The sequence below is a fragment of the Protopterus annectens genome, chromosome 1.part0, assembly GCF_019279795.1.
Source record: "Protopterus annectens isolate FY-2018-M chromosome 1.part0, PAN1.0, whole genome shotgun sequence".
NCBI lineage: Eukaryota > Metazoa > Chordata > Ceratodontiformes > Protopteridae > Protopterus > Protopterus annectens.
In genome coordinates this window covers 1,870,832,273-1,870,852,272 of record NC_056725.1, presented here as the reverse complement: position 1 = coordinate 1,870,852,272, position 20,000 = coordinate 1,870,832,273, and the positions used below count along the sequence as shown (strand labels likewise).

General features: G+C 40.1%; 2 protein-coding genes across 4 annotated transcripts in view; both read left to right on the top strand.

Annotated features, from left to right (window-relative positions):
* The window catches only part of ATXN1L (ataxin 1 like), a 303,313-nt gene extending 291,467 nt beyond the window's left edge, over window positions 1–11,846 (top strand). For all 3 annotated transcript variants that reach the window (XM_044069949.1, XM_044069942.1, XM_044069934.1), the window contains one exon: window positions 8,518–11,846. In XM_044069949.1, coding sequence (XP_043925884.1) covers window positions 8,634–10,835 — 2,202 coding nt within the window. In that variant the 5' untranslated portion in view covers window positions 8,518–8,633 and the 3' untranslated portion in view covers window positions 10,836–11,846. The remainder of the gene's footprint in view (window positions 1–8,517) is intronic.
* The window catches only part of NIPBL (NIPBL cohesin loading factor), a 4,951,262-nt gene that overhangs the window by 4,807,337 nt on the left and 123,925 nt on the right, over window positions 1–20,000 (top strand). The window lies entirely within an intron of this gene.

The window sequence follows — 20,000 nt, the reverse complement described above, 5'->3', positions numbered from 1 at the left end:
GAGGACAAAGCTAATTCTATGCAAACAGTCAAGGATTTCTTACAGGTACAGCCTCCAAGATTTAGCAGGCACTGGCCTACAAAGATTTGGTCCTTTCCAGTGTCAGACAGGCCACAAAGAGGCAGATACAGATGCCCTAGAGGCAGATCCCAGCCTCAAGGCTCATACAGGTCTAAACAGTAGGGTGCTTCTACCTCCAAAAGTGAAGAAGACAAATCACAGCCATACAGGAAACCGTCCCAATGACTTCCCCCTGCCTACGCCAAGCACTTAACTTCTGGCAGCACCTTTAGGGGGAAAACTAGCACTTTTTTCTCAAAATTGGCACGTAATAACCTAGGACAAATGGATCTTGGATATAGTGTCACAAGGCTGCAGGTTTCATTTTCACACCCTGCCAAGGGCAAACTGTTTGCCAGACCTGCCAAAAAATCAATGGGTAGATGCACAAAAGCAAGTGTCATCCCTCATGGACATGAGGGCCATTCAGCAAGTACCACAGCAAGAGCAGGGACAAGGATTTTACTCAAGACTGTTCTTGGTGCCCAGAAAGGACAAAGCCTGGAGACCAATACTGGACCTATCTATTCTAAACACATATCTGGATATTCCAGGATACAAAATGTTGACTCTGCAGCAGCTTCTGCCCATGCTGGGCAAGAAGGCTTGGCTTGTGACTTTAGACCTAAAAGAGGCATACCTGCATGTCCCAATCAGACAGTCATGCAGAAGATACCTCAGATTCATAGCTGGCTTAATGCACTACCATTTCTCTGCACTGCCCTTTGGCTTACCTACTGCACCCAGGGTCTTCGCAAAATGCCTGGCTCCAGTAATTGCATTTTGCAGACAAAGAGGAATACAAACATATCCTTACTTGGACAACTGCCTTATTCAAGTGGAGAACAAGGACATTCTACTACAGCATCTGGCGTTTGTAAAAAGGTTACTAACATGCCTAGGGTACACAGTAAACGAAAAGAAATCAAAACTAGTACCCTCTCAAGAGATAATATTCCTGGGTGTAAGCTTAAATACAACTGCCCAGATGGCTTATCTCACGCCAGACAAACAAAGGCAACTGACTACTTATTTCAAAATGTTGGCAACAAAGACCCAGTTGTCTGCAAGAAAAAAATTCTGCAGGCTTTGGGCTTCATGGCATCCTGCATTCTGCTAATTCCATATGCAAGACTGCATATGAGGAAACTTCAGTGGTATCTAAAAAGTATTTGGACTCAACATTGCCACAGCCTGGAAATGATAATTACCCTTATTCCCTGCTTGCAACAGGAGTTTCGATGGTGGGCAAAGGCCTGTCACCACAACAAGGGCCAGCCATTTGCTTTACCCACAGCCAGGCAGACATTAACAACAGATGCATCAGATTATGCCTGGGGGGCCCACATGGCAGGAAGATGTATTCAGGGCACATGGTCCGCAAACCAAATGCATCTACATATCAACCAAAAAGAGATGTTAGCTGTTCAGAATGCTCTGACAGCCTTCGGGGATCTACTTCATCTTGACAACTGCTGATAAAGACAGACAGTACTACAGTCATGTGGTGCAGAAACTAGCAGGGAGGCACTCATTCCTACCCCCTATGCAGACTAGCCATGAATTTGTGGGACACAGCATTGACTTACCAAGTACATCTGCAGGCACAATTCCTGCCAGGAAAGATAACTACTCTGGCAGACGAACTAAGCAGAAACCTCATGGATCCCCACGAGTGTAAATTGGATCTGCAAGTCTTCAGCATGATAACAAGGAATTGGGGATGCCCGGACATAGATCTATTTGCCTCCCCTCACAACTGCCAACTGAAGAGATTCTGCACGAGGACTTATCAGAAGCAAGCATGGAAAGTGGATGCGCTATCTTTCAGCTGGAAAAACTTAACAGTATATGCCTTTCCTCCATTGCCTCTCCTCTCCAAGGTACTCCTAAAAGTCAGACAAGAGAAGCCAAAAATGATACTGATTGCCCCAGACTGGCCCCGCCAGCACTGGTACCCAATCCTAAGGAACTTGTCTCAATACCCAGCCTGGACATTACCTCAACTTCCTCACTTACTGTCCCAACACAACAATCTGATCCTGCACAGCCAACTCAAGACCTTAAATCTGGCAGCATGGTGGATAATGTAGTAATTCAAAACACACCTCTCTCTAAAGCGGTGATGGCTGTTATTTTGGAGGCCAGGAGGCCTAGTACCAGAAAATCTTATGCTGAAAAATGGAAGAGATTCTGTGCTTAGAACCAGGCACAAGGGATTGACACAACTGTACCAAATATTCCTCAGATTTTGCAATATTTAACTGAGATGCTGGACAAAGGCCTACCCTTTTCATCAATTAAGATTCATGTCTCTGCCATTTCAGCTCATTACAATACAGACCCACCTATTTTTTCTCGTCCTTTATTAAGGCAGTACCTCAGAGGAGCCAAAAACTTAAGGCCTCCAAGGAGATCACCAGGTCCTGCATGGTACATCAATTATGTCTTGGAAAAACTCACCCTGCCTCCTTTTGAGCCAGCCTCTTCAGCTGATATAAATTTGTTATCATGGAAAACAGCTCTGCTCCTAGCAATAACCTCTGTAAGACGAGTCTCAAGAGCTACAGGCACTCATGGCTGTGGAACCTTTTATCATTTTCAATCCAGATAGGGTTTCTCTGAGGACAGACCCGACATTTATGCCTAAGGTAGTGTCCAGTGTGGCCCTTAACAAAACTATTAATTTGCCTAACTTTTACCCATACCCACAGAATAAGGGTGAGAGACTTCTGCATTCTTTGGACATACACAGACAGCTGCGCTTCTACTTGTACAGAACCAAAGCTTTCAGAAAGACTGAGCAATTACTAGTGGCATATGCTGCAGGATCACAAGGAAAGGCCATCTCAAAGCAGACTATTTCAAAGTGGATAGGCCATTGCATTCGTTTCTGCTATTCACAACATGGCAAATCAGTGCCTAAGGGCAATAGGCCACATTCAACCAGAGCAGCAGCCGCTTCAGCAGTCTTCCTCAGAGGAGTACCAACCAAAGACATTTTAGAGGCTGCAACCTGGAGTTCAGTGCACACTTTAACAAAGCACTATCACTTACCACTCTACTCTAAATCCAGGGCAGGCTTTGCCACTGCAGTTCTACAGGGCCTCATAGCCGCTCCTAATCCTATTTAGCTCCAGCCTCCCAACCTTAGCTTTGAGATTCAACCCAATTGTAATGACTGCAACAGTGAAACACAATGAACATAGTACAGTTGTGTACTTACCATAAATGTAGATGTTCGAGTGTATTCACTATTGCAGTCCAGGTTACCTTCCCACCATCCCCCTTATCTTTGCTGGAACTTATCTGTACTTCTCTATTCTATACAACCTATGTGGTGTATTTGCTTGTAGATGAAGGAAAAATTTACCTTGGTGCATGCGTGCTTTATTGACATAGCTTTAGCCTACCCTTTTGGGGGCACCTGACACCTGGGGCAAGAAAAACTAAAGAAAATGGCGTCGGCTGCATCTTTTATACCCCTGGCGCACTGACGTCAGGGAGGAGGCGACAGCAACCGATGCCAGACCTAGACTTTGGAATTCAGGCCAACTGCGGGTAGCCTGCCAGCAGGATAACCCAGTTGTAATGACTGCAACAGTGAATGCACTCGAACATCTACATTTATGGTAAGTGCACAACTGTACTGTCTCTGTTACAGCAGAAATGTCGATATTCTCCATTTTGTGGAGAGCTTTGAGCGAGTGCATCTTGAGATTTAGACTTCTAGTGTTGAGCAGCATGACCTTCAGATTGCGTTTATTTACAGCTATTATGGTGGTAATTTGGTCTTTGGAACACTGCCTTAAAAGGGAACTATAGGGGTGGCAAGAGCCTTAGCCATTATCCAGAAACCTAGAGGTGACAGATGCAGGCCATTTCTGGCAAAGCATCAAGGTCTCAGTCATGTCATCCCAAGAAGTCAGATACTGGATCCCCTTTGAATGACACCAGAAACTTAGCCAGTTGTTGAACTCAATCATTTTCTGCTTGTACTGCGGTATCATTTTGGGCACCGGTAGGATGCTGCTCAGGGCTAGGGTCATACCTGCCTGGGGCACATAATCCGAGAGCTCCTCCATGTTTCTCTTCATGTAGTCCTGGGAGGTACGTCTCAGGTCATTCACACCCACATGGACAATGACAGAGTCATACTTGTACTTGTTGTAGAGTGACCTGAGTGCATGTGTTGTGTTGGATCCTGGCACCTGACTGCTGACTGTTACCTTTTCCTTATTCACCCTAGTGAGTGGTACATCAGTGTGTCTCACTGTTGAGTCACCTATGATTTGTGTATTGGGCAAGCTATTTTGCCTTAGGGGCTTAGGTTGAAGGGCGTACTGTGTAGGTGAGCTATGCGTCTTGTGATTTGTGCTGTGTTGTGGTGGTTGAGTGCATTTCTGATTTGGAGGTCTTTGCTGTTTGGGTAGATTTCTATTGAGAGCCTCCATGAAGGTGGTTATGTGGTTTGTATTTTTATGTGAGAGCTGTGATGGTGAGTGTTCTGGAGGGCTATGTATTCCATGTGGTGTAGTACAGGTGTTGACCTTCTCCTCTTGATCATCTATTCCCGTCTTGGCTGGAGAGTGCATATCTTCCAGTTTGGGTATACAAGTGCATCTCTCAGAAATCTGAGTGTTGGGAGGTAAGAGGAGAGGGTTGTCTGTGTGCCTGAGGCAGTTGCTACACTCCCTCAGAATGCCCAAGTTCACCAGGTTAATCGGAGAAAGCACAGGGAACTCACCTTTAGACATGCCAGGATGGATGGTCATTATTAATAAGTATTGGAGCGTTTTCCTTATAGGATCTTTAGTGTTGTTAGCACTTGTGTGTTTTGCAATAATTGCCACAAGAAACCAGATGACATGCTAGGTGAATAAGCTAGTTAAATGCAAGAGCGAAGAGAACTAGCAAGATCAAAGGGGAAAAATTGAAGGGCAGACTTTCTGGCACCAGTAATAGTTTACCCTAGCTTAGTGATGCTGCACAGCATGCAAACCTGTGCAAACATGAGCTTTTAAAGCAGAAAGTTAAAAGGGAGCTAGAAACCACTCCTCTTGTGGTAGATAGGCTACCTAGTGCGTGCCACTCCCACTGATACGCTGAGAGGCTTCCCTTTAACACAGAAAGGTCTGAGGAACTCAGAAACTACAATACAGTCCTGAATACAGTAAGTCTGTATCTGGACTACTCTAGTAACATGAAAGGCAGGAAAACAAGCTAGAACTTTTTTTTGTTTTAAATAGTAGCAAATGAGCAAACTGATGTAAACAAATTAACCAATTAACCAATAAAAAAGCTCAAAACGGAGCCCTGTTCCAGCAGTCTTCAATCAGACAAGCTACATTTCTGCCACTAGGGTGCAGGGGAACCGTCTCCAAAAAAAAGATGGCCTGGATTAGTGCTCAAGTTATACAAACAAAACTAGATTCAGCAGGTCTGAATCTAGTCTGTGCTACAGTAAACAAGGTGCACCAATTTCAGAAAGAAACCATTCAAATAAGCAGGCACAATAAGCCTTTAACAGAAATTCCCAGCTCAGAAGGCCATAATTTACCTTAATCTCCTCCCACAAGAGTGCAGACCACAAACCTTCTTAATGTAAAATAACTGGCCTGAAGCCCAAGTGCGTAAACCAGAACTGACACTTTTAGAATAACAGACACTAAGCCTTCAATCAACAATTCCCAACTTAGAAGGATGTAAGCTACCTGTCCTGTCACAAGAATGCAGACCACAAACCTTCTTAATGTAAAACAACTGTCCTAAAGCCCAAGTGCTTAAACCAAAAGGCTTGGAATGACAGTTACAATTTAATTAGGCTACTAACAAGCAGTAATAAATGCAGCAGAATAAATGCAATTGAGTACTTTTAAGAATAGGCAGCAAAAGCAAAATAAAGTAGGAAGAAACACAAATACAGTAAAGGTAGATGAATAAAGTGCATTTTTTAATATAACAGTAGCAAATGTCTGAATCTAGTTGATGCTACAGCAAACAAGGCACACCAGTTCAAATAAGCAGCACAGTAAGCCTTTAACCAGAAATTCCCAGTTTAGAAGGGTCGAATCTACTCTCTCCTCTCACAAGAGTGCAGACCACAAACCTTCTTAATGTAAAATAACTGGCCTGCAGCCCAAGTGCTTAAACTAACACAATTTAATCAGGCTACTAACGAGCAGTAATAAATGCAGCAGAGTAAATGCAATTAAGTACTTTTAAGAATAGACCGCAAAAGCAAAATAAAGCAATAAAGTAGGAAGAAATACAAATACAGTAAAACCAGATGAATAAAGTGCATTTATATATATATATATATATATATATATATATATATATATATATATATATATATATATAAGACAGTAGCAAACGTATTTAAACAAATTACCCAATTAAACCAGTAAAAAAAGCTCAAAACTGATCCCTTTTCCAGCAGTCTTCAATCAAGACAAGTTCGAACTGCAAACTCCTGCCACTAGGGTGCAGGGGAACTTCTCCAAAAAATATGTCTTGGATTAGTGCTCAAGTTATATAAACAAAGCTAGACTCAACAGGTCTGAATCTAGTCTATGCTACAGAAAACAAGGTGCACCAATTTCAGAAAGAAACAGTTCAGATAATCAGGCACAATAAGCCTTTAACCAGAAATTCCCAGCTCAGAAGGGCAGAATCTACCCTTGCGTCCCACAAGAGTGCAGACCACAAACCTTCTTAATGTAAAATAACTGGCCTGAAGCCCAAGTGCTTAAACCAGAACTAATACACATTTAGAATAATAGACACTAAGCCTTCAGTTAGCAACTCCCAACTTAGAAGGATGTAAGCTACCTGTCCTGCCACAAGAGTGCAGACCGCAAACCTTCTTAATGTAAAACAACTGGTCTGAAGCCCAAGTGGTTAAACCAAAAGGCTTAGAATAACAGTTACAATTTAATTAGACTACTAACAAGCAGTAATAAATGAAGCAGGATAAATGCAATTGAGTACTTTTAAGAACAGGCAGCAAAAGCAAAATAAAGTAGTAAAATAGGAAGAAACACAAATACAGTAAAAACAGATGAATAAAGTGCAATTTTTTTGCTTAAGTGGGAAGGAATGAAACACAATAATTTTAAGGTTGATAAACTAAGGGATAGGCCTTCCCAAATGCTCTCTCTCTCTGTCTACTCAGTAGATTAAGCTGATGAGGTTTTATTTTTGTAGACTAGAATAAGTTTGGTCAGGAATGTCTCCATCATTTTAAAACATTAGACTTGGAGTAACTGCAGCAGTATATCAGGAACCTTCTACCCCTTCTTGTCACTCTGTTGTAGTACTTTTCTCTTTTGCCTGTCTAAAATGTTTTAGATGTTAGCTGAGCATTGACGTGTTGAATTTTGTAAGGTATATTGGCAGTATTTATGCCAAATATTTATATTTTTAAATTTGCACTTTTAAAGATGATCATGGTCAAATGGGGGTGGATGAGAGCATCCTATTTCTTTTAGTTATTTAAAATGAGCTGGAATGTTATACAATGCACAGTATGTACTATTATGCTATTGCCATCATGGCAAAGGTATTTATTTTATTTATCTTGTATTTGTTTTCTGAGGTAAAGCACTGATCTCCATAGACCTTTTTGAGACACAGCCCAGGAGCAGTATGTGGTTAAGTAACTTGCTCAGAGTCACACAGGCAATGGTGGCTGAGGCAATCAAACTTTGCACTTCTGGACCAGAGGAAACAGCTTGGTAACAGCTTAATTCTGTCAACTAACTGCCAGACAGCATTCAAATGTCTTGTTTCTCCATTGTTTTTTAAGCTCTAGATGTCCCTTGAGTTCAACTTTGGTCATAACCTGGTTTCTTCACAGTAGGTAATGGGATTTTGTGACTTCTGCTGTATCGATGATTGAGTTGTAGTGTACGTTCCCTGCAGCCCTTAGTCATATCGTGTGGCTGCAGGAAAATAAGTGCGTGAAGATTGTATAGTTGTGAGGTTAGGCCTTTAAACATCCTGGTCACAAATCCATTAAGAAAAAGCAACAGAGTAAGTAAGTTAAAACAAAGAGGGTGAAGTACCCTAAGTTAGCTTTCCTCCTATAGACACTACTTTTCAGCATGTTTTACTTTTAATTGTAGGATTTTGCAAGTATGTATTAAATTCATGACTTGTGCATTTGTGTTTTTCTGTCCTAGTGGCTTTCATTTTTGTTGTTTTGCACTGTTGGTCTTCATTGTCTTTATATATGTATATTTGGTGATTTGTGGTCAAGTACTACACATTTAGTGGCTGCAGGAATCACACTTTGTATGCAGTAAGTACATTAACCTAATTTTATTAAGTTAAATATTGTTAGTTCCCCTTTAAGTTTTCATTGTCTGATCATTGAAGTACTTAATTGTAGCTATTATGTATAAGAAAGTATTGTATAGTCTGGTATTGATCTAGTTTTATTTTCTTTAACAGGTGAGCAGCATGCAATTAGCAGCAGGAGGATTCAGGCGTAAATTCAGATTTATACTACAGATATGCCTTAGAGAGTAGATACAAAAAAAATAGTCTAAGGCAAATTAACTGGCAATATGAAACCTTCTCATGAAAGAAACCAAGAATGTCTTCCACCAAAGAAGAGAGATCTACCACAGAGCAACCCTGAGAGTGAAGAACTAGGAAGAAATGCAAGCTGTTCTGGAAATAACACACCAGCAAGTGACAATGGTGACTGGCCAAGGAGTGTAGTACTAACTGGACAGAGCCAACCAGGAGTAAGATACAGCATTGGATGTGACAATGTTGAAGGCATTACTGGTGTCACAGTTGATCAGTATGGCATGGTTTATAAAGTTGCTCTGCCATCTGCAAACTACTCTCCTACAAGTCTGCATCCAGTTGTTAGTATGAGTCAACTTTCTTCTGCATATAATGTTGCATCTCCACTTATCCAGCATGCTGGAATTCCTTATCCACCCATTCACTATGCTCAAATACCACACACATCTTTGCAGTTTCTGAGCTCTCCATATGCAGTTCCCTATGCAGTCCCCCCTGGCTTTCTGACAAGTCAGCTTATTTCTCCTTCAGGAGGTATCTCAGCATCACATGTTCCCCATCTAGTGCCATTCCCTTCCATAATTTCTGAAGGAGTAACTTCCCCACCACAGACTTCTTCACCTGCTTTTGCAAAAGTTCTTTCTACTACTTTGCCTGTCGCCAGTCCACCAGATGGAGCTTTGCAGGTTGAGGTTGCCAGAGGAAGAGTTCCAGTATATTATCATTCTTCAGGACTCAATCCTGCATATACTTCAGTTGCTGTTGCAGGACAGAGCCCTGAGATTTTAGTAGAAAACAGGCAAGTACCTCAAGTGGTAAGAGAAAAAGAGAATGTGTGTGTGTCATCTCCTGGTGAAGAAGAGGAGCAGCTAGACCAAAACTCAGTGAGTGAGCCAAAGGAAATCACAAATTCCTGCGCTGTTGGTTGTAAGACTGGTAATCATGTTACTGTATCTCGGGTAAAAGATAAGCCGGATGATGTCAGCTTGTCATTTTGTGCACTTTCAAAGAATGAGGTGGTCTCCTCAGTGCATCGAAATACCCCTGATACAGATTTAGAGGTTCAGCAGGTTGTAGGAGGCTTAGCTTCTCAGGACCACTATGTTACTTTAAGTTCCAGGAAAGGGGATTTAAGTCCCTTAAATCTTTCTCAGAATGCAAAGATCCAAAATCAGTTAAAGAATCCATCAATTCCTGCTGACCACAGAACCCCAGTTACATTGTCATCTACTGAGGATATTTCCAGGACCGTATATTCTCAGAAGCAAGATGAGCACAGAAACCAGATGTACAAGGATTTGCATAAAGCAACAGTTTTAGCCAGCGGTCAGTCTGTTTTAATTCCAGTTAATGCAGAACGTGCTTTAATCAAAACCTCTGTAGAATCTGTAACAGATGCAGGCAGTTTAGATACCCAGACAAAAGTCTGTGTTGAAAAACTCATGGATCCCATAGTTGAGTCATCACCTATACCACGTCAGGACCATTCTGTCCGATCTCATCAGCCCACAAGCCTTCCATCACATTTCATGAAAGGTGCAATTATCCAGTTAGCTACAGGTGAACTGAAACGTGTTGAAGATCTGCAAACTCATGATTTTGTGCGTAGTGCTGAAATAACTGGAAGCTTGAAGATTGATTCTAGTACTTTAGTTGATGTTAAAGAAAGCTCACGGTCTGGATATGTTTCATTGCATTTCATAGTTGGAGAGCAACAAAGTAAAGTAAATATTGATGTTCCACCCGAACACCCGTTTTTTGTTTATGGACAGGGCTGGTCATCTTGCAACCCTTTGAGAACAGCTCAGATTTTTGGACTTTCCTGTCATCAACTTCAAGTTGGAGATGTGTGCATATCACTTAGTTTACAAGCTCCTGGGGGGAATTCTTCAGGGCAAACTGCCTGCCAACCCATTGATCTAGCAGCATCTTTGAGAGAGAGAACAGCTGAAATAGAGGGAGATTGTGGTTCTTCTGTGCTGACTCTTCAAGCAGAGAGAAGCACAAATGATAATGACGAGCTGCTGAGGGATGGCACAACTCGTAATACTCGCACTCCACCTCCTAGTAGAGAGGGTTCATCAGCAACATCTTTCCAGCAACGCTGGTCAGCCCCTGGCTTCCAGAGATATAGTTTACTGAATGAAAATCCAAGCTCGCCCTCATTGCGACCCTTGTTTATACCCCAGGAGGTCAAACTGTCAATTGAAGGCCGCTCTAATGCAGGAAAGTAGCAGGTGGAGATGACTGTTAAAAGTAAAGTCTTCGGATGGGGTGACAAAGTTTTGCACACAAACATTTGCAGGTCTGCTACTGGTTAAGTCTTTGAATTAGGTGATGATCTGTCTTTAGTGGAAATATGAAAATACAAGAAGCTGAGAAATTGCTCAGCATTTGTATTTGTGGTAATGTACTGTACCAGATGCTAGTTTGGTATAATTCGATTCACTGTTGCAGTGTATTTATAATACTGCCTTCCATATGTAGAATTCTATGGTAGTCAAATATCCATCAGTATTTCTTTTAAAGCACTAATACTTTGTGTCACTTCTGTGTAGCCACTGAATTGCAGATGTGGAAAAAAAAGTGTGCCTGCTCAGTAGTAGTACCTAAAGTAAAAAAAAAAAAAAAAAAAAAAAAATGGTAACTGTATAAAAAGATTTTTTTTCTTTTTATGCTGTTGCCCATTTTATGTCAGACAGCTCCTCTATCTAACTTTAGTTTGTTTCTTCAAGTGTTTTATGTTTTCTAGTCCGTTTAAGCTAAGGGAAGCAAGAATGTAATTTAATTCTGATACCTCATTGGCAAAAAGTGAAGGATCACCTTAAACCATACAGGTAGTCCTAGTGGCCTTAATCAATTATCAATTAATTGTTACTAATTTGCAGCATAAAACACGAAACTCCCCAGACCTGTTCATTTTCAGGGTATCTGTACTCAAAACACATGACAAAGTGAGAGTGCCAGATGCAAGAGGAAAAGTGGGAAGTTCATCACAGATATCACTGCTGTAGTGTAGCTTGTCACAGATTGGGAGTTTGGCAGCAGGCAAAAGTCTTCCTACCCTGCCTATTTTCTGGAGCTTTAGACATCTACAAGGCTGGTCTCTCATCCTCACACCAGACGCAAGTAGGATAGTGGGTAGAAGTAAAAATTATTTTTTTATGTAATTATAATGTTTGGTAGTCAGCCTGTTTCTGTTGTTCAGGTGACTTTCAGAGCAATAAATACCCTTTTGGAAAATTTTTCCTACTTTATTGTGATTCTTTAATAGTTTTGTAGAGTTCCAAAGGCTGTTAACTTTGCTTATTTTGAATGGAATCTTGCAGTTTTTCTGAAGCTGAGGGATACCCCTGGAAGTATTGCCAATAAATGTACTTGTAGCTGATACAGCCACTGAAGGATTTCTACCTTCACTATTCCATTCTGTCTGAGGGAATAACACCCCAGTTTGACTTGCAAAAAGCTGCCTTATATTAAGCAGGATTATCCTAAAAGTAGACTTAGTAATATGAAAGCCCTACTAGAATACCAAAGACTCTTGACTTTAAGCCAAGGGATGCGATCTCTTCAACATCCTCTGCACAGATAACTTCTGTTTGATATTCTTATAAAGCATAAACCCAAATGTGAGAGGGAAATGTAAAAAAAACATACAAAACTGGTGTGTAAAGAAGTAGGTAAGGTGTGTTAATGTGAAACTGTAAAGACTTCATCAGATCTGTAGTGGCTGAGTATTTTGATTCTATGGAGGCACTCTTTGGTAAGCTCTCATCTCCAGGACATAGTCCTTTTATGCTTCCAAGTGTCAAAGCATGTCATTCTCTGTACTTTGGCAGACCTGACTAAAGTTTATTGCTGCATCGCAGTCAAATTATATTTTTTTAGGTTTCTGGTTTTGGCCAGCACATGACCATATAACAAATGCCTTTTGGATGTTTTTTCCTTACTAGACCTTCCATTTTTGGGCAGGAACCTGTAGCAAAAGGTTAAGTTGTCATACTTTGTAACTTTAAACAGATTTTAGCAACAGAAGCCTGCAGTTGCTGCCTATTTTCTTCTTTTTGGACATCTCCTGTATTACTCCAGATCCGTCAACACCCTTTTTTGGTTGATTCTGGTTTCCAGAGTCGTATGTTATGGCTTGACAGGGGGTTAATCTCCCTTTCCTTTCCTTTTGTAGAATTTTGAAGTTTAAGTAACTTACCCTAGCTAAGATGAGAAGAACTCCCTCAGTGGTCCTTTCATCATTGTGAACTCCTGTGAAGAGGAGAGACTACTCCATGTAGATGCATTCCACCTTGGTGTATATTTTTTGCTTTTTTTAACTGTGTAAGCCCACTTGACAAAGTATTCCTTTTCAGGGGCAACCCAGGAGCACTGTGTGGTTAAGTGTTTTACTCAGTCATACAGTAGGCAAATGGGGGGCTGGGAAGAATCAAACTCTGTACTTTTCACAACATAAAGTTTAACAGCACAGAGCCTAAATCCTCTGAACTGTCAGAGGACATCCTCAGGTCTGTCCTTGTTAAAACCAGAGTGTGACGAGGCAACACTTTTTAAATTAGGACCAAAATTGCTATCTGATTCCCACAAAAAGGTACCTTGAATTACTAGATATAGCTGAACTTAAACCAACAGTTGTCCCACCAGTTTTTCAAGGATTTGAGAATGCCTTTGAAAATGCCTATCTAAGAACAGATTCCCAACCTTCAGCTCTTTGGAAATCCAATAAATGTACCATATGGAGGCAAGGGTAAAATATCTTTGTAAGAATTTTAATGCTGACCTTGCTGTTGCCCCTTAGATATGCTCATGAGCCACACAATGGCTTCTTCTTTTAACATCTTCATTAACAATTAAGAAAACAGCATATTAGTTGTGGTTAAAATGTATGTACTTCAGCCACCTTTTTGGCATTAGAGTCATCAATTTTTAAATACATGAGATGTTGGAAGTGACAGAAACTTCATGCCTCCTTAAAGGAGTGTTGTGGGCAGAGACTGATAAGACATTTTTTTTTATCTTATGAAGATTTACTCAATCCAAGCCCGCCAGTGTCACAATAACTAAAGTTTTTGTGTGTTCCTGAATGTCCTTATGGGGCAGACAGTCTGATGTGAACTTTTGTTGGAAAGATGCTTTTGGTGCAGTTTTTGAGATTGTGTCTTAATCTTTCCCATCAAATCAGAGTTCCATTTAGTTAGAATAAAAGCAGTAAGAAATACTCCATTTGCAAATGTATAAAAATCAGTGACTGGTTTACAGTGACTCTTGCATATTTGCTTTCCATATACGTGTTCCACAGTATGCATAAATATTTTGCAGAAGTGCAAATAGCTTATTTTAAAAAGTGGGATTTTGTGAGTTTAGGTCTTGTCCTCCTCTGAGAGACTGAATATCATATTTCCTATTTTGCAGAGCTCAGTTGCTGTCAAGTGTTTTTTCTGGCTTACACACGGTTCAATAGATTCATGGTCCTAGGGGAAGGAAAGAACGTTTTGTCCTCAGTGAGTGACAGTAACAACTACATGTACCTTGCTGTGTTTTCCTTCAATGTGATAGGCAAAATTCTGTAAGATCAATGGTGACATATGATGGTATTTCATTAAGCCCTTAGGTGGTGTATGCTGACAAAGCTGATTTAAGACAGAACTGCCAAAGTGGGGAAGAAGCTGCTAAGACCCTTTTTTAATGATCAAAAGTATGGGGCTCATCCTTTAACCGCTCCAAAGTAATGCAGTTGTCCTGTTAAGTTATAGACTGCTTGAATTCATCAAACCACACTGAAAGTGGAAAAACATGCAGTCAAATGGGGCTGTGATGACACAGTTGAATCTGTCAACTTGGCTTCCTCTGAGGTACTGGTTAAAGACCCAGGCTTTGCCAGAAGATAAAACGAGGCAAGTCCCCAGTACTTCTTTAAACCAGTATCTTTCATTTGGTTCTCCATCCCAGGAAATTTTAAAAGGTAGGAGGAAAAACGTCAAAACTGTGCATGTGGCATGCTAATTATTCCACTCTGTTATTCCCAAATATAAACAAGATGTTTTCATTAAGCAATGTCTTTTTATTGAAAACTGATCTTGGCTAAACAATGTAAACAAAATAAAGCCTTCAAAAAGAGGCTGCTAAAGAGGTGGAAGAGACTGTGGTAAATAGTTTGACAGGGAAATGGACAGTGGGCTTCTTGCTTGTCAGGACACTGCCCCCCACAGTACAGACTGCATCCCCACCACCTAATGAGGAAGACTGTCTTTTTTTACTGCTCTTTGATTCACAATAATCACAGGCATTTATACAAGAACTAACAGAGTTCATATGTTTCTCGCCATTTTTGGAATGCCTCATGTATGTCCATCTCCAGTATCAGAAGGTTGAGTGCTAGAACCACTAGTAATCAGCTGCAGTAGGCAGAGTTCTATCAGAAGAGGAAGGAACATGATTTTACTTCATACTGCTCCTACTTCCAGGAAAGGATAAACATTAAAAAACAAAGAATACAGCTAAACAGAGTAACTGTGGTAAACCAAAACTGCTCAAAACAAAAAAGCACAGATGACACCCAAAAGTAAAACTTAACACCAAAATAAATAGCTGTTTTATTAAAAAGTCATTTACTCATTACAAAAGTTCTTAAGAATGAACTGTAAGCAAAAAAACAACCAGTCTTAAATTACTGTTACCTGATAAAATCATCTGACACCAGTAATTTACCATATACAAGTAGTTAATCAGTTGAATAACTAATAATAATCTCATGACTTATTTTTTTAAAGGATAAACCTTGGAGACTCATCTTGGACTATTCAAAGTTGTTTCCAAAGGAAAAAAGTTAAAAGTTCTAAATTCTCACTGTTCATTCCTTGCTCTCCCTCTTATTGCCCCAAATACTGATGCACCCATTGCATAATAAAGATGCCTGCCTACATACACATCATCCTCATTTGGTGTCACAAAAATCCTCAGATGTCTGGCAAAATTCCAATGCTTCCATTTCCATTCTTTACCCTTTCCGCATTTCCCTGTTTCACAGTATTCACCAAGTACTAGGTTCTATGTTTTGTCCACCACACTCTTACAGGATCTTCATAGTTATTCTTACCTGGGTGAGAGCATAATTCAAACCCTTTTTCAAGAGCAACTAAGAAGAGGCTGCCTACCTTCTTCCATAAAAAAAAAAAAATAATAAAAGACATTTCTTAGGGCAGTATTCAATAGAATTTGCTTTTTTACCCCCTCTGGGGAAGACTGCTGTCCTCAGTGCACAGCAACAAAAGCAAGAATGAGAGAAACTCAGTGGTACATATCTGAGGATCCTGTGCTAAATGCACAAGAGCTTTCCAGACCGAGAGCTACTTCTTTTCCCAGCCACTCTGAAACAAAAAGTTGATGGGTGAACCTAGTCCTCTGGAGCTCATGGATGACTTATTGTGCTGCAGGAGTTTCTAAACCCTGATGACAGATGGGGCATTTGAGACTAGGGAGGGCACATCCAGGTACCCCCAGAACTCAGAAAAGTTGGACTTACAAAGACAAGACCTGTGAATATCCATATTGAGGAAATATTGACACTAATCCTCACCCTTCAGGCTTTCGTGTAGTGCATGAGTGCCATGGTGTCTTTAGAATTGTTATGGACACCATGATTGTGATACATAAGCAAGGAGGAACACACACACACGCTCTGCAGGCTGTCCATGATCATGTGAAACTGGCTTTCCAGAAGAACAATATATTGCAGGCAGCCTGCATTTCCCCATAGGTGAGTGCATTGGTAGATCGTCCGCCAACCATGGATCCTAATTTGTATGTTATATGGTTTTGGGGTCAGATAGAGGTGGGACGCATTTATGCTTCCTCAAAATTACCAGTCAGACTAATTCTGTGTGAGATGGCCATTCATAAAAACCTCTGCAGTAACTGTCTTTTCCCTGGAATTGAAGGAGTATTTGTAAAAACGAGGGAAAACTGGGCAAGTTTGATACTGATAACCCCATTCTGGTCATGGCAACCTAGTACTCCATTCTCCGTCAAATGAAGTAAGGGAAGGCCCCTCCTGCTACTTTTGTTTTCCACCCTGTCAACCCACCACAGGGGCACTTTGGTATACCTAATGTCAACAGCTTCACAACAACTGCATAGAGCTTGGGTCCCTGATGCATTTCTTGGATCATTGCTCACCAGATGTACTTGGCCATTCTGTAGGGGGGCATAGGCTTACAACCCAGAAATCTTGCCTGGCAAATGGAAGAAACTCCCCTGCTGTTGTGCATCTTTCCAGACTCCATTAGAAATGCTGTAACAAAGCAGTTTCTCAGCTATGTAATCTTGTTTAATGCAGGCCTGACATGTGGCATTTTGAAGGTTCTTATTTTGCCTGTTTCAATCTGCTCACTAATGAACACTCTTGCCTTTGCCTGCCTCATAGTTGGATTTCTTTTTATGGGTATGCTTCACCTAAGACCACATAGAAAACTTAGTTCCCCATTGTCCGAGGTTGGGGCCCTAGCTTTGTTGTTGTAAAATTAACGTTACCACCTTTGATCTAGCTAACAACTGTGCCTTAAAGTTAGACTCTGGAGAAAGACCATCTGCTTAGTGGTTGTCATATTTGGATGCAGTCTTGAAACTGCAGAGTGTTGTAAACGTAGAGCTATAAACAGATTGCTTTCATCAGGAAAGGCTGCCTTAAAGGAGGAAGCTCTTAGTTGATGCCTAAACAAGTTTCTGGCAAAGGTCTAAAACAGCCTATCCAGTTTCTAATATTCTTTTTTTTTAATTTTTCTTAATGAATTACTATAAGAAGCCATTCACTGCAAAATATATACAGTTGTTGTTCTTTCAGCTTTTCCCAGTTAGGGGTCGCCATGGCGGAACTCTGGTCCGCTAATGATTGGCAGTAGATTTTTACTGTGTCGAGGTGCCAGCTCAACGCCCAACCTTCAGTGAAGGCACGCCCATTTCACGCATGTCTTTCGAACGCCACTTCACTGCGGTGAGGACATGCAGACTCCACACAGAAGGCGCTCCAGCCGAGAATCGAAGGGGAGAACCTCTTGCTGTGAGGCGACAATGCTACCGCTAAACAATGGTTTCACAATAAAGTTTGACATTGGATTATACAGTTTATCAAAATAATTATTGAATCATTCATCCCTTGTTTTCTAATACTCAATTTTGTCCAGTATTTAAAGTTTAATGCTGAATTTTATAACTTTTGTCTCTTTGTGACTTTGTGCCTAACTCAAGAACCTCTTAAAAAGACTAGTATTATTGCAGTTCTTAGTAGTTATGTTTCTAGTTGTTGCTAAAATCCCCATAATAATGGTAATCATGATTGCTTGATACATCCAGGAACTCGATCATAGGCAAGAATCAAAGATCTAGTCAGTTTACAATTATCTGACCACTGCACGCTGAAAAATGACTGAATCTTCCCATAGTGTATGTAGTTTTTAAGCTGCTTTTATATATTTTTATTACAGCTACAGGAAAATACCTCTAACTTCTTTCTCATGGGTTGGGAGGGTGGCCTAATGGTTAAGGTGTTTGCCTTACAAACACAAGGTACAGGGTTCGAGTCTCACAAGGGATAATTGGCTAGGCTTAAAATGGCTCGCAAGGGCAGTTAGCCTAGTACTAATCTATGAACCTATTATGGTATTATAAATGCTCAGTGTACATTTGCCAGGTGAAGACTTTCCACTCAATCTAAATGTCATGCTAACGCACTTCAGAATTAACATTTTATTTTCATAATTAACGTCTTTTAAATCTTTTTTTTTTGTTAAAATAAAATCCCGTAGTTAGTCTTCATAGATGTGTATGTATTAAGGATCGTCTTGCATAAAATTAAGTAAATATTTTTTATGTTTTGGTGTCTCTTATTATTTTGTAAAGATAATCTAATAAAAGGGGCAATAACTTTTCTGACATTAGCAGTGTTTTATCTATTAATATAAGTGTAATACTTTGTATTGTAATCCATCTAGTGACATCCAAGTTATTAGCCCATGTAAGATTATCAGTTGATAGTTTTGCACATAGAGCAGTTCCATAAGCCAGTAGATAACCATTTTTCATAAGCTCCATCGTATTAAAATTACTTTAAGAATTTCCTTAAGAGTATGCTATGGGAAAAATGTTCATCTACTTTTTAATGTTGTATCCCTAATATCTGAAATGTCAAAAACCGAATTAGTAATTTGATCTAGTAATATTTTTATATATTAACTACTAATAAAGTAGTTCAAAGCCAAAAGCATTTATTGTAATGCACCTGGACTAGCATTCAGATTTGAACCATCAGAAATGCTTTTGTGAATTTATTTTTAATTGGATAATACAAGCATTGTGTGTCTAGTAACATAGTTTTTTAAACTTTGATGCCAAAGCATATGCTTCAGTATTTGGAAAGCCCATTCATTTTCCAGTTGTCCCACATCCTAATGAGATTTGCATGTGCATTTCTAGGTTTTGAGTGATACAGCAGAAAGGTCACCAGTATCTGCTCTAATTTTTTGTTATAGATTTGTCTAGAAGTGGTGTTTGTAAAACAACATTTTTGATAATAGTATAATTTTAATTAGCATTAATTGATCTTCAGATTTAAAAAGTATACATTTTTTGTAAATATAAAATCTTCAAATTTAAAAAGTATACATTTTTTGTAAATGTAAGGTATCTATTAAACTATCATAATTTAATTTGACAATATCTTTTGATATAATTATCACTATGTATTTAAATTTTTTTCTTTTTATACATTATTTGTTAATAAAGGGTTCCTTTGCTGATTTAATAATACGTTTTCTGTCTTATGATTTTCATCCTTAAGCTGTTGTCAGATTAATAATATTAATCTATTGATTTATGTCACTTGTAGGGCGGCCACGGTGGTGCAGTGGTTAGCATTGCCGCCTCACAGCAAGAGGTTCTCCGGTTCGATCCCCGGTTGGGGTGCCTTCTGTGCGGAGTTTGCATGTCCTCCCTGTGGTCGCGTGGGTTTCCTCCGGGTGCTCCGGTTTCCTCCCACATCCCAAAGACATGCTGCAGGTGGATTGGACACTCTAAATTGGCCCTAGGTGTGCGTGTGAGTGTGAGTGTGCCTTCTGTGGAAGGTTGGGCGCCGGGCTGGCAACTCGACACCGTAAAACTCCACTGCCATTCAATGTGCGGACAAGGTGATCCGCTGTGGCGACCCCTGACCGGGAAAAAGCCGAAAGAAGAAGAAGAAGAATTGATTTATGTCACTTGTAGGCAATTGAATATCAGTAGCAAATGTATCTTTGACTGATCATAGCTATTAATGGAGAAGCCTTCAGTTCTATAATTTTTCTTCAAAAATTTGCAAAAGTTCATTAGCCATAGCAAATAATTACGATAGTGTATGTCCT